This window comes from Artibeus jamaicensis, unplaced genomic scaffold, assembly GCF_021234435.1.
Source record: "Artibeus jamaicensis isolate MK-2021 breed Jamaican fruit bat unplaced genomic scaffold, CSHL_Jam_final contig_935, whole genome shotgun sequence".
NCBI lineage: Eukaryota > Metazoa > Chordata > Mammalia > Chiroptera > Phyllostomidae > Artibeus > Artibeus jamaicensis.
In genome coordinates, this window is record NW_026522016.1 from 1,804,002 (window position 1) to 1,817,991 (window position 13,990).

At 32.5% G+C, this 13,990-nt stretch overlaps 1 protein-coding gene across 1 annotated transcript in view; it reads left to right on the plus strand.

Annotated features, from left to right (window-relative positions):
* LRP1B (LDL receptor related protein 1B) overlaps positions 1 to 13,990 on the plus strand; it is a 1,762,610-nt gene that overhangs the window by 1,490,185 nt on the left and 258,435 nt on the right. Inside the window, exons 52-56 of the mRNA XM_053655128.1 lie at positions 995 to 1,114; positions 5,408 to 5,536; positions 8,692 to 8,814; positions 12,171 to 12,311; positions 13,365 to 13,552. Of these exons, the coding sequence (XP_053511103.1) occupies positions 995 to 1,114; positions 5,408 to 5,536; positions 8,692 to 8,814; positions 12,171 to 12,311; positions 13,365 to 13,552 (701 nt within the window). The remainder of the gene's footprint in view (positions 1 to 994; positions 1,115 to 5,407; positions 5,537 to 8,691; positions 8,815 to 12,170; positions 12,312 to 13,364; positions 13,553 to 13,990) is intronic.

The following is a 13,990-nucleotide window of genomic DNA, read 5'->3' on the forward strand; positions in this document are numbered from 1 at the left end:
CTGAGCTATACCAGCCAGGGCTAATGGAGAACTTTAAAAATAGTTTATGTAGATTAAGAATTTCTGGAGAGGAAGCCATTATATGGTTGTATCTTCTTTAAGTTTTTAAGGTTTCAGTCATATAAACATCTCTCTTTTCACAAGTCATTGAAGTAAATGTTTTAAACAATACACAGACTTTAAATAATTTATAGAATCAAAATTAAAACCTATTTTATGGTAATTTATACTTTGAAGACTTTACATTAAAGGATTTCAGTTTTGGATATTTCATGGTGATAAGAATTCTGAGAGGAGGAATAGGCTGAGGGTCCAGGAGAGCAATCATAAACCTGACCTTGGAAATAAATGGGGTACACTATTATAAATGCATAATTTGGTAGTAACATACCAGCCACCCTGTCAATAAATTTGGCTGGTATTACTCAGACTTAACTTTTCTCAAGGAAAGAAAACTAAAACATCAGAGTGATAAGTATGGATAGGTGTGAATCAAATGCATTGTCATCAAGCTGAAATTCCCTCAGCTCATTTTGAAAAACAAAAATACATGCTGGTGAGTCCACCATGTTGTGAACTCGCCTAAGATGATAACTTTTCACCATTGTTCAAAAATATATATTAAAATTAGAAAGAATAACTGTATCACACCTGGGATATTTGTTTTAAACCTGTTCACCACATGCTTTTTTAAAATGACAATTTGGAATATACCTGGAAGAGAGTACTGTCATGATGACTAGCTCAAAGTCAAACCCTTTGAGAAATATTTTGAAGGAAAAATGTTGCATAATCCTGCAACTCAGAGGGAAGCAGTGGTCAAATGTTATAGAGATGTCATAGAGAAGAGGAATTTGGCTTGCTTTATTATAGGATTATTGGTTTTAGTAAAGACTAAAGAAGAACATTCTCACTCTCAGATGTGTCCAAACATGGTCTTAGACACTTTTAATTTTCTTTTGCACCTACAACAGATATTTTTGTTTGGTTTTAGGTTCTTCTTGTTCCTGGAACCAATTTGCTTGTTCTGCTCAGAAGTGTATATCCAAACACTGGATTTGTGATGGAGAGGACGATTGTGGAGATGGATTGGATGAAAGTGACAGTATTTGTGGTGAGTCGTTTCCTGTACATTCTCACTCAGTTTCTGGATGCACTATACATATGTCCTGTCATTCTAGAGGACACAGAAAGCTTTGTGTTCTACTTTATCTTGACATGAAATGTGTATGTAAATTTCTGTGTAGTTGCTTTTATTATTTTTATGACAGCGTACTGGTTACCAATGTTCAGGTTTTTTCCTGAATAGTGATACAATAAATGTATTTGTAAATTTTATTTCTAGTCTTCAGTGATTTTTTGGAATAGATATTAATAACTAGAATTATTTAGATCAAATAATCAAAAACGCTTTCTTGTTAAGGAGCTACACATGCTGTTCGTGTGTGTGTTATAATAACCATTATTATTGAGTTGTCATCAATGGAAAGTAAGGAATGAGGCTATTGTATGCTATTTTAAAATGTACTTTACAAGTTAGCCTTATATAATTAGCAGTATAGTGTTCAACATCTGTGTTTAACCAGTATGTATCCACTGCATATCCAACATTATTACTTTTAAATAATCACAAAAAATAAACAATTTATATGGAATTAATGAATTTTTATTGGGTAAAAGAAGGAAGGAATGTAACATATAAGTTTATTATACTTGACCAATTATAATTCATTTATGTCTATTTATCTGATCTGTTTGTATATGTGTGTATATATATACAGACATACATATAAATATATATATATATGTTTGTACCTATAAATATATATTCTCTACTCATTATAAAAGCTGTATTTCATAGCTTTTTCATCCTCATCTTAGAGAGGAAAGCACCTGAATCATAGAATAAGGTGTACAAATAGACTTAAGTATACATAACACCTTTTTTTAAATATCAGGAATCTGACCCACTCTTTATGTTACTACCATGGAGACAGGTAGGTAAGATCTTATAATGTTTAAGCTAAACTGATGTTCTCTGGAGATAACATAAAATTGGAGCTGTCTTTTCAAAGCAGAGACTTTATTTCTTCTATTTAAGCTAACCAAAACCTACTTTTTATTTATACTGCTTTTTTAAAATTTATACAGCCAAAACAATTTAGTTATATGACAGATAAAGGTAAATAAAAAGATCACTATCATAAAGCTCTGCAAGAAAAAACTAATCAGCAATCAATTAGATGACTGGCCACTGAATTTTAACTACTTTGTTTCTTTTTCTATTAAACCTTTCTTTTTTAATTTAATTTTATTGTATTTTATTTCTCTATTTTAACAAAAAAGACCAGCTACTTACAATGATTTGAACATGCTTTCAGCATTTAAAATAATATTGCTGTGAACTCTTTTTTAACCCAACATTACATGGCTCCATTGATACTATTCTTTCTGAGTAGACAGTATAACCAAATGGATAAAGACCTTAGAAGTCATACAGAATTGAATTTTCCCACACCTTCATCTTCCAGCTCTATGATCAGGGTAATAAGCCACTTTATTTCTTGTCTCTCAAATCCCTTACTATGAAAGACACAAAAAGATCTACCTTTTCTTTTTATAACTGTTGTAAGTATCTAAATGACCATGTTCACTGTATAAATGAATTTGATCTCATTTTTTGTTCTATTCTTCTGTGTCCTCCTTTACTTTTCAGAATCATTGTCATGTCTATCATTTTCACTGACAATATATTGTCATGTCTACTGTTATTGTCATGCCTATATCTATCAGTGTCCTGAGAATTTAAAAAGAAAAGATTAAAATTGTAAATGGCATGTTTACCTACTGTCAAAACCCAGTGTAATTTAATTATAGGCTAATTTTTTATACTAACTACCAAACAGGTGCCACATAAAAATTACTGCTTTAGACCAAGCATCAAGCAATGAACGAAACCTAATATTTTAGGATTAGAAAGGAACTTTATAAATAGTTTATCTCAGCAGTACTCAACCTTTAGCATACAAAATATCCTTCTCAGAAGTGTGTTAAAAATGTAAATTCTTAATCCCTGCCTCCATATATTCTAATGTAAACTGAAAACACAGTTTTTCTTGATAAGCTCAGAGTGGTTTTAACTTGAGATTTAAGGACCTATTTTAAAAGTGAAGTGTAGTGTACCACCATTATTTAGTCATAAAAAATAGAGGTTAATAAATTGCCTGAGTTCACTCAGTGAATCAGCAATGGCAGTTAAGACCAGAATTCAGGTTTCTGAAATACTTACTAAATATGGTAGCAGCTTAGCAATCAAACATTGTCTCTGAGTAGGTTAGGTGTACAGGATGGATCTGGTGAATACTTTTGGCTTTTCTTCCTTCTCCATTGGGATTCATATCCCTGAGGAAGTCAATATGTCTTCAGATGACAGTGGTAATTAGGAAATGAAGTCATATTTTTTCTTTGTTCCATTTTCTTTCTAATTGACTATGATATTTTGGCATGCTCATAGCACAAAATCTGTTGAACACTATCAAGGGAGCCATGAAATTAGGTGCAAAGAGCCTTAAGCCATTTTGTATATTGAGGTATCTTAGTAATTATGTGGTCATAACCTACACTTTACAGATAGTGAAATTCAGACACTAGTCTTCTCCAAGGTCATCCAGAATGAAATTTATCAACAGTTAAAATAATGCTTTATCTATTATGTCTACCTTAAGAATGAATTAAGGTGATAATAAAAATATAGACAAAAATTCTACATGTATTAAACCTCCTTAGCAGAAAAAAATGCATTTTTTATCTCAAACTTAATAAATACATTATAGAAATTAGAGCACTAATTGAGAATATAATAGTGAAGGTGACACTGTGCTCTATGGCAAGCTCGAGAAGATAGATACTAAGAAGAAATAATATAAAAGTCATTTTCTCAGGAAGATAATTTTATTTTCAAAGCTACTAAAAACATAATAGGTAGCAAATAACTTTATTTTTAAATGAAAGCAACATTTATTTAATAGATTTTTATGATTTTTCCATAATAGATATATTAAACTTCATTTTGCTAGCACTTATCCTCATTCAAATGAGCAAATCTGAATTATCTAGGAGACTTTGCAGCATTCATTTGCTCCCTTGCCCTCCAAACTAAAGTGTACGTGAGAGAAAGGCAAGTTCATGTTGGAAAAGCTCACTGGGGATTCTTGTTTTGTCACTGCGCTGCTGCCCTCAGATACAAACGAGGCATTGAAACGCGTATTCTGCTGGTAATGACAATGTGACCTAAAAGGAAGATGATGTTGATAATTCAATTAAAGCATGTTGGTTATTGTTTTAAATGTTTGGAAACAATTATATTTATTCAATTTGGTCAGTCATTTTCTTCCTGGCGATAGTAACATTTTCTGAATAATTCTAACAATATGATTTTTAGCATATTTCCTATGGGCAGCTTTTGTTCATGAGAAAGTGAAATAAGGAAAGTTAGGTTTAAGGATCCAATAACTAAGTGACTCAACAACCTTTATATAAATAACAAACAAATCATTCAATATGCATGGCTATAGTTGGGGCTAAGGAAGCATCATGAGAATAAATCTTTTCTCATTTTACATGATTACACTAGGCCCGTATAAGGAGAAACAAAGTGAAAGTACCTGTGATCCTTTGAATTTACAAGTCAACAAGCACTTTTTTCCCAATGTGCATATGAAAAGCAGCATCATTCAACTAAAGGGACATTGAATTCTTAAAGCAGGGAAAAAATAGATTCTGATTATTAAGTGTGTAGAAACAAAAGAAATATACACACATTTATTCTTTTCAAAAATACAAAGTGGGGATTAATAATGGCACTAGTAGTTAAGAGAAGGTGTTTAGGAATGAAAAGGAATTAGAACTCCCAGCTCAACATGCAGCACCCTGAGTGGCCTATGACTTTCTGCAAGCTTTTCAACTTCCTTTTCTGTGAGATGAGATTAATAGCAGTTCTCCTGTTTGCAGTTATTATGAGTATTAAATGAGTTAACATGGTCGGCAATTATCATATCTTAAGCAATAAATTCTAATATTATCCTGATATGTTCAGTGCTTCAAAATGTTTATTTCAGTCTACTCACAGTTCAATAACATGTCTATGCCTTGCTACATTAAAAAATATTGTTATTTTTGCCATATAGCTTTAAGAAACATAACTTTGAAATTAAGAAGGAATATTATCTATAAATATCTATAGGTATCTGTAGAGGAAGAATACTATTTGATGATTCCACATAACTACAATTTCTTCCTTGTCAGCAACATTTTTCTCTATCCCTTCTTTCTTAAATGAAATGCACATGAGATACCTTTATCAGCAGACATGCAGCGACCTTAATGGCATTTTCTCTTTGGGTTTCAGGTGCCATCACCTGTGCGGCTGACATGTTCAGTTGCCAGGGCTCGCACGCCTGTGTGCCCCAGCACTGGCTGTGTGATGGCGAACGGGATTGTCCAAATGGAAGCGATGAGCTCTCAACAGCAGGCTGCGGTACGAACATTCATGGGGCAGGCTCTATGTGAAAGAAAGCTATGGCAGCATCCTTAGACATTTACTTTCGTACTGCTCACCATATCACATTTCTCTCACTTTCCCAATCCCTGGACTCACAGGTAGCGTTGGAATTAATCAGGTTGGACGTTGTCAGCCTGAGTCCAGCAACCCTTCTCACCTGTGTTTAAAGCCTTCCAAACCTGCACAGTGGGATTACCCATTTTAAAACAGTTCTGATGAACTCAAGAGTTACCATTTCACTTCTGATATAATGTAACTGTCAGTGTGCGAGTGTAGTAGGTTTGTTACTTTCTTTTCAGCGTCTACTGCCCTGTCCCCCTGCCTCCACCATGAAAACTTTTAGATTGCCTATTTCATATATTCTGTAAATAGCGTCTGTGATCCTAAATAATCACTGATCAGAAGGTCAGTGAACACCTCCTAGCCCTATAGATAGGGTATTAACCCTTAGGTCAGGTGAAATATTACAGCTGTAGTTGAATGCAGCTGGAGGATCAGAGGAGCACCTCTGGAGGTCAGACAATTTACCAAGTTCCTGCCTCTAGGTGACCTCAGGAAATTTACAGACAAGTACTCAATAGAGATTTTTTTATAAACTCCTTTGCATAATCAAGAAAATAGAGACTGAGAAATTGATCCAAAACATTGTTGTGAATTCAGCTTGTTACAGTGAATTCTGCCAATCATCACTCCAAAAACCTGATTTCAGGCCTTTAAAATCGTATTTGAAGCCATAATGTAAGTGTGTCTATATGTTACGTGTGTATGGGGGATAATTAAAACAAAGACGAAAAAGAATACTTTGAGTAGACCTATGTGCACAGAATCTATGCTACTGTAGAATAATTCACTTTGATCTTGAAACTGCTGTGTGTGTCTGTAAAGGTCAGTGGGGCCACTCAGGGCTACATACTAGAATTATGCATCAAATCAGGGATTCAGATGGTCCCAGTATACTGTTGCTATTGTAGCAGTTAACACTCCGGGATGCACATTAAAACTCTTGAGCCACATGGGTGCTATTAAGTAAATTATTCTAAAATATGACAAATTGTACTTAAGTGATCTGAAAGTGTTAATGCCAAACAAGCCCCTGTTGCTCAGTGTTTTAAAGAATAACTCATGTATTAGAATTGGCACAATGCACTTGAGTTATATAAGCTGTTACGTGGTTAAAAGTGAGAAGAATTATTAGTAACTAAGTTTTAGTTTTATTATAATGGTCAATTTTTAACTCTGGGTCTATGTGGCCTTAATATTATTTTTCAAATTGATTTGTTGAAAATAAATTATATTTGATTAAATTATTATTGGTGTTATTATTTGCCTATTCATGCCCCTTCGATCATTATTACTGAGTTGAAAACAGAGATTTTCTTTCTTCGTGGAGTTGGAGGTAATCCAGGGAAGGGACCTAATAAGTATGTAAAAGAATAATTATACTACCTCAAGTGTCAGAATGATATATGTAAATAATTCTAGGTCATCACAAGGTAGTATTATTTAAAAAGCCTAGAAGTCTCATAGAAGAGCTTTAAGAAAAAGTAAAAACATGATCTGAGTCATAAAGAACAAAGAAAAGAAAAAGAGAGAGAGGTAGTCTAGGTAGAAGAAAGTGCCTGTTAAGACATTGGAGGGGGAGTTTGGAATACAACTAAATTTTTTCAAGTGTCCATTATGTGTCCATTTTTTTGTAGGTGAATTTATTTACATGATCAAATTCCCAAATTCAACTTAGGAATCTTCCCAAAATAATTGTTAGGTTGAATATTAAAGGGCACCTAGGAATTTGAGTACCTAAACTTAACTGATCTGCTTCATATAACTTATCCATTTCCCTCAAGAATTTATCAGATAAATTTTATCATCTTTTTTAAATGCATTTAAAAAAAGAGATGAACAGAGAAGGTAAATAGCTTTCTCAAGATATAAGACGCAGAGAGGCTCTTCACAAAACCTTTCTCTTCTGTGTATATGATAATGACATGCTTTTTTTTAATTTAAAAAATTGGTACGTAATTGAAATATAACACTGTATTAGCTTTAGATGTATATGATAATGCTTTGATATATGTATATGTTGTGGAATGATAACCACAATAAGATAGTTAACACTCATTTTATGACAGATTTTTAACATTCATGATATCCCAAAACTTGAGTCTTACCCCAGTGTTCATCCTTTAAATGTAAGAAAAGGTAATTGAGAAAATATGTGACCCGTCAAACCTCTACAATTCTATGGACACTGTATTAAAATGTATTTCCTTTGCATACCTTACCAACTTTTGAACATCTGCTGAAGTTTTATAGCACATTTTTTTATCATCCATTTTCCGACTAGTTAGGCCCCTTGCTAGATTGAACACAATGTTCATGGATCAGTATTCTGAAAGGATCAATCATTTTTTCATAAATTGATGTTCCTTTATGATGTAATGGGTATGGTCTGGCTCATCACACCATAGAACCTGTTTCAACACCCAACTCTTGAAATCACCTAAGTAGTTTATCACTTTCTCCTTAAAGCAGTAACTTTCTCAGCCCTTTTGCCTTTTTTTTCATGTTCATCATGAGTATTAGCACTTAGTGATATTTTTAGATTCATTTTTCATCAATTAAGACATGTTTATATCTCTTTACTATCATTTATACAGTTGAGGAGACAAAGGAGCCACATTATTACAATTATCTTTTTATTTACTCATTATATTTATTCTATTTTTACATTATTTTATTGTTTTTTCTATTACTATTTATATCCCACACCCTCTTCCATTTCTACCCACCCCCACAGTTGAATAACCTTTACAAAAGTACATGTGAACTCTTGAATTCCTGCTTTAGGATAGTTACAAATTGCTAAATGACCTGAAATTTCAGGTTCTCTCTAGAACTGTTGGCTCTATGAGTACTAAAACTTTGAATTATCTGTGTATTTATACTAACATATATTCAAAGGTACTAATAACTATATATTAATATGTTAGTAATTTATCTGCTATACTAAATGAATAAAGATATTTTTCTCAACGACCATAAATTATTAAGTGCAAACATTCCCCAAATTCCTAAAGTGAGGGAAGGTAAAATAGATACTCATCTAACTTTGTTTTTTATGGCTTTCTTAGCTCCCAATAACACGTGTGACCACAGCACTTTCACGTGCCACAACGAGGTGTGCATCCCCAAGCAGTTCGTCTGCGACCACGACGATGACTGTGGAGATGGCTCCGATGAGTCTCCGCGGTGTGGTAAGTAGGTGTGAACTTTTCTGGAGAAGATTCTCAGGCTAAACGTTGTTGTTTTTTAAAACCAAAGGACATATAAGTACATAACAAAACAAAGATGCACATTTATTAACATCACTAAAACATTTAATTTCAGTAACACACACATACTTAAAGAGATATAATCTCTTTAAGCTGTACAATAATTATGCATTTATTCAGAAACTATAACTACTGGTATTGTATTCTAATTAGGAACCACACCAAAAATATTTATAAAAATGTCTTTGGTTTTAAGTACCTTGAAGTACTTAAAGGTAATATATTGATAAATACCAAGTACAACCTTATAGCCAAATCAAACATCTGAATAAGAGAAAAAAAATGCAACCCACAAATATGAGAATAAATGGATATTGATCATTTTCTTTTTACCTTATCTTATTTACACATGTGCTTATTTGTTAAAATGCTATTGCTATGAAATTTATCTTTTCATTGCATATGTATCTTAGCCATATATATAATGTAGATACAAATACAAATACACATTTTGACATAAAATTCAGTGTATTAAAAAATCTTAGTTGAAGTTGAAATCTTATGTAAACCTGCTATTTTTGTAAATGTCTAAATGCATATGTGAATAAAGATAAAATGAAAAGCCATGAAATCCACATACACCTACAAAAGGTGGTAGATTTAGCGCCCTCTGTTGTCCTGCCTGAGCAGTATCTTTGGCATAAATCTTGAAATCCTTGGATATGTGTTTATGATCATTTCCCCATTAAGCTGTAGATTCAATGTGATATTTTAAAAGATGCATCATCATTTAAGCCTTAAATCTGAAGTCGAGTTATGTCTGATTGAATACTTTTCCTCTGCTGGACACTGTATTTGGCTGATAAATAGAGATGAATGAGATAGAGGTCCCACAAGAAAAAACTTACTAAAAGGAAAATCAGAAATATAATATAGTATAACACACATTGTCAGACGGGAATAAATATCACAATGCATGAAATTGGAGCTGAGAAAGTGACTTTTGAAGCACTAAAGAAGCAGGGAATGTTAGAGGAAATCCTACTTAGATGCTGGAGAGTGCGGCATGATGGTTAAGAGCAGGACAAGCTGGAGCCAGCTGGCCTGAGTTCAAGTTCTGCACCTGCCACTTTCTGACTGTGTGACCTTGGAAAAATTATTTTGCCTCTAGGTACCTCAATCTCCACATCTGTAAAAAATTATAATAACATTGCTTAACTCTTAGGTCTGATAAGGCAATTAGAGGAGTTCATATTTCTAAAGTGGTAAGAGCAGTTCCAGACATAGAATGAATTCTGTATATGTTTACAATGACCTGCATATTGAAATAATTGAGAAATGACAATTAGTCACTTGTAATGTAAGTTGAAGCCAACAAGTTGAGTTGAAACTAGATCCTAAAAATTCTGAAATACAATGTTAAATAATTTGTATTTAATTCTTTTCTCTCTCAGTGGCCAGAACACATTTTGAACAGAGGACTGTCTCAGTCAAATTTGCATTTTAGGCCCATCTTTTTCAGCAAAGTGGATGAAATACTGCCATGGGAAAGGGCAGAAGTATGGCAAAAGTAAACTAGTTAGGAAGTTATTGCATAGTTCTGATGTTTAACAACATGCTTCTGAACCTGGGCTAAAATGGTGGAATGGAAAGGGCAGAGGGGCTCAGAGTTAAATTACAGTTAAATCTAGAGGATAAAGAAAAAGGTGGTCGTTGTTCTTAGTTAGCTTCAGATCACAGAAGTTCAAGGGCCAGTTTTGTTTGTGCACAAGAAAGATGCAATAAAAATTAGTTTTAGATATTTTTAAAATGAAGTGTTTCAGATAATCACGTGAAACTGTGTAGTGTGTGTTTGACAGCTTGGTTCTAAAAACCAGAATGATGATCAGGACAAATAATATTAATTAGGTGACCATCAGCATAAAGGTGATATCCAAATATGATAATGAATGAGAACACAAAACACTGTAGAAAGGAGAGGGAGGAAAATACACCGAACTTTGAAGGACTGAAGTTAAGGCTTCACCTACAACATTTTGTGGTGGAACAGCAGAGTACTGCATAAAGAAACAGGAAAAAAACAAGAACAGCAAAAGCAAAGTTAGAGACAAGCCCAGATTTCCAAGGGAGTGTGATCAACAATGTCAAAGACTACAGGAAAATGAAGTAGGAATCTGAGACATTTTAAATTTGACACTTGCCACTTGGAATCTGTTAGCTCAGAAGAAGTTCAGAATGTAGATGTTGCAGAAATGAGATGTTAATGAATCAAAGATGAACTGGAGGTAAGGAAAGGTGAAACTGGGTAGTATAAGGAAAAGAAATGTGTGGTTAAGAGTTAGGTCAATGGATCTTTATTGTTTGGGGGCTAGGAGAGCCTTGAATGTATTTAGTAACAAAAAGGAAGAACTAGTGAAGAAAGAGACAGAGGAAAGAAACATTAAGCGAACTGAGATTTTTTTAGAAAGTTCTAATTTTGCCATTCACTGTGATAAATACCTCAATTAAATAATCATTGTTGAATTAGTTTTTTATTAAAGTTTTATTCATTTTAAACCATAAAAATCTTACTTCCTATTTCCAAAACTAGAGTACTTGTATAGATTACCAAAAAGTTTATAATATAAATGACAAGTTTTATTGTTATAATATTAGGGGACAATCCAATTTAAAATTACATAATATTCAAAATCAAATGAATTTTACTTATCAGGCATGGATATCAACATTAATAATTGGCTGGTAATACCATGATTTGAATAAAGTTTTTCAATGCCTCTAAGCATCAATATATAATAGTTACAATAGTTTTTGTGCTTATTGCTCTATAATTGACTTTTAATTTTTCTTATTTTATCAATTTATTTACATTCTGAATGATTCTCAAACATAAGCAAGATATTACAGTTTCTAAGAATTATCATTGTAACTCAGAATCAGTTCATTCACATGTCCTGGTACTATAGCTAACCAAGCTTGGTCTTAAAAAAAGTTATAATAAATTTCATTTTATTTTTTATTCAAAGGGAACTTTTTAAAATTATAGCTAATAGGTGAGCAGAGATGGTATATTGGAATGCTGCATTCTTATTTTTTCACCTAGAAACAGTAGCAGTGTTGTTTACAAATTTATTTTCTGGACTTTTATCCTACTTCCAAACCACAAATACTGCTTGCAGATATGACCTCTGTCCCAGAAACAAATGAGAAACATTTCCCACAGGAGTTATGGGTAACCCACATGGTTATTTAGGTATAATGTACCTTAGAGTATGAAGTTTTAATTAATATTTGTTATATAAAAACACACGTTAGAATATTTATTTCTTTGTCTTTAGAATACCGACAGTGTAATGCAGAAGAATTTAGTTGTACTGATGGGCGATGTCTTTTAAATACTCAGTGGCAGTGTGATGGAGACTTTGACTGCCTGGACCATTCTGATGAAGCACCTTTAAACCCAAAGTGCAAAAGTGCAGGTACAGAAAATATATAGTATGAATTTTCAAAAATTTGTCTTTTTTTTTAAATAGCAAAACTGTGACTCTGATTTTTAGTTTAGGACACTAGACAATAAAAGGAGATGCAAATAACTAAGCACTGGTGTTTCTGCTGATACCATGTAGAATCCTTAATATTTTGGAGCCAGTCTTAGAAATGTAGTGTGTGTCAAAAACATGAAGATTTGAGACAGTGAACCTGATAAATCTATCACCATTCCAACTTCAAAAAAGATCGCTTTATCTTAATACATATTGTTATGTGAATGAAATTTCCCCATCTAAATTTACTAAAAAAAATCAAACATAAAAGAAGTTGAGATTTACTGGAAGTCTGTATTATCCTTACTTTGGCAAAATAAAATAAGTTACATATCATCTTGGTCTATTTATCATTCATTATTCTAAATTGAATATATAGTCATATATTTTAAAAATTCAAAATTTTCATATAGTTTGCATGTTAATGGGCTTTCTTTTATCATGTTACAATAATGAGTAATAATGTTCAAGTCATCAGGATAAGTATCTGCAAAACCTAGACTTCTTTTCATAGCTATAGTTGGAGCAACTATTATTCACTAAAAGTGTCTTTTTTAATGCCCTGATTTGAAAATGTCCATGTTATATTCCAAAAGGAAAAGAATTAGGAATTTCTACCTGTTCTAGATTCTTAATTTTTAGTGACATGTAATTTCTCAGAGACCGATGGCTTGTGGGAAATACCATATTATCATCACACTTTTTAACTCATTCATCACACTATAAGATGCTGTTAATTTTACCATAGGTTATTATTTTGATTGTTAATTTTTATAATAATATTTACAGTGGGTTGAGCAAAAGTAATGTTTGCCCTTGATTTTCTATATTTTGTGTATAAAATATTATACTTAATATAAATCATTTATATGTACATGTACTTACTATAATTTTAGACACAGAAGTTATATTTGTGAATGTTTTCAACAATTGCAGTGTAAAAACAATAGCATGTCCTGATATTCCATTCATTTTATTTTCTTTTTCCAGAACAGTCATGCAACAGTTCATCTTTTATGTGCAAAAATGGCAGGTGCATTCTGAGTGGACTTGTTTGTGACAATAAGGATGACTGTGGGGATGGTTCAGATGAGAGCAACTGCCATAAAAATGAATGTTTGAGTAAGAGAGTCAGCGGATGTTCTCAAGATTGCCAGGACCTTCCAGTCGGTTACAAGGTAGGTAGTCATCAAAAATACTAAACCATGGGATACATTAGAATTTGAGATAATGAAAACTATCTGATCCAATAGAGCTGTAACACTTAAAAGGCATCAAAACATTGTTAGGAAAGAATATTTAAATGGCAAGTTTATATATATGAAAATCATAATAATATTGTGGTATAATATTGTGAAGAGCCTCTCAGGAAGGTGAAAAATCAAAATATTTTTCAATACATGCTGAACATAAAGAAAAAAAAAAGTAATGGAAGACCAGCGTTAGGGAGATACTGCTATGTTAACAGCTGCATTCAATAGGTATGCAACTCTTAAGCTCCCATTTATTAATCATTCTCCCTCCATACATATTTAAATTAAGTTGGCTAATAATTATTTACCACAACATTGGAGAATACAATATTTTTTCATATGAACAGAAAAGAAACATATGGA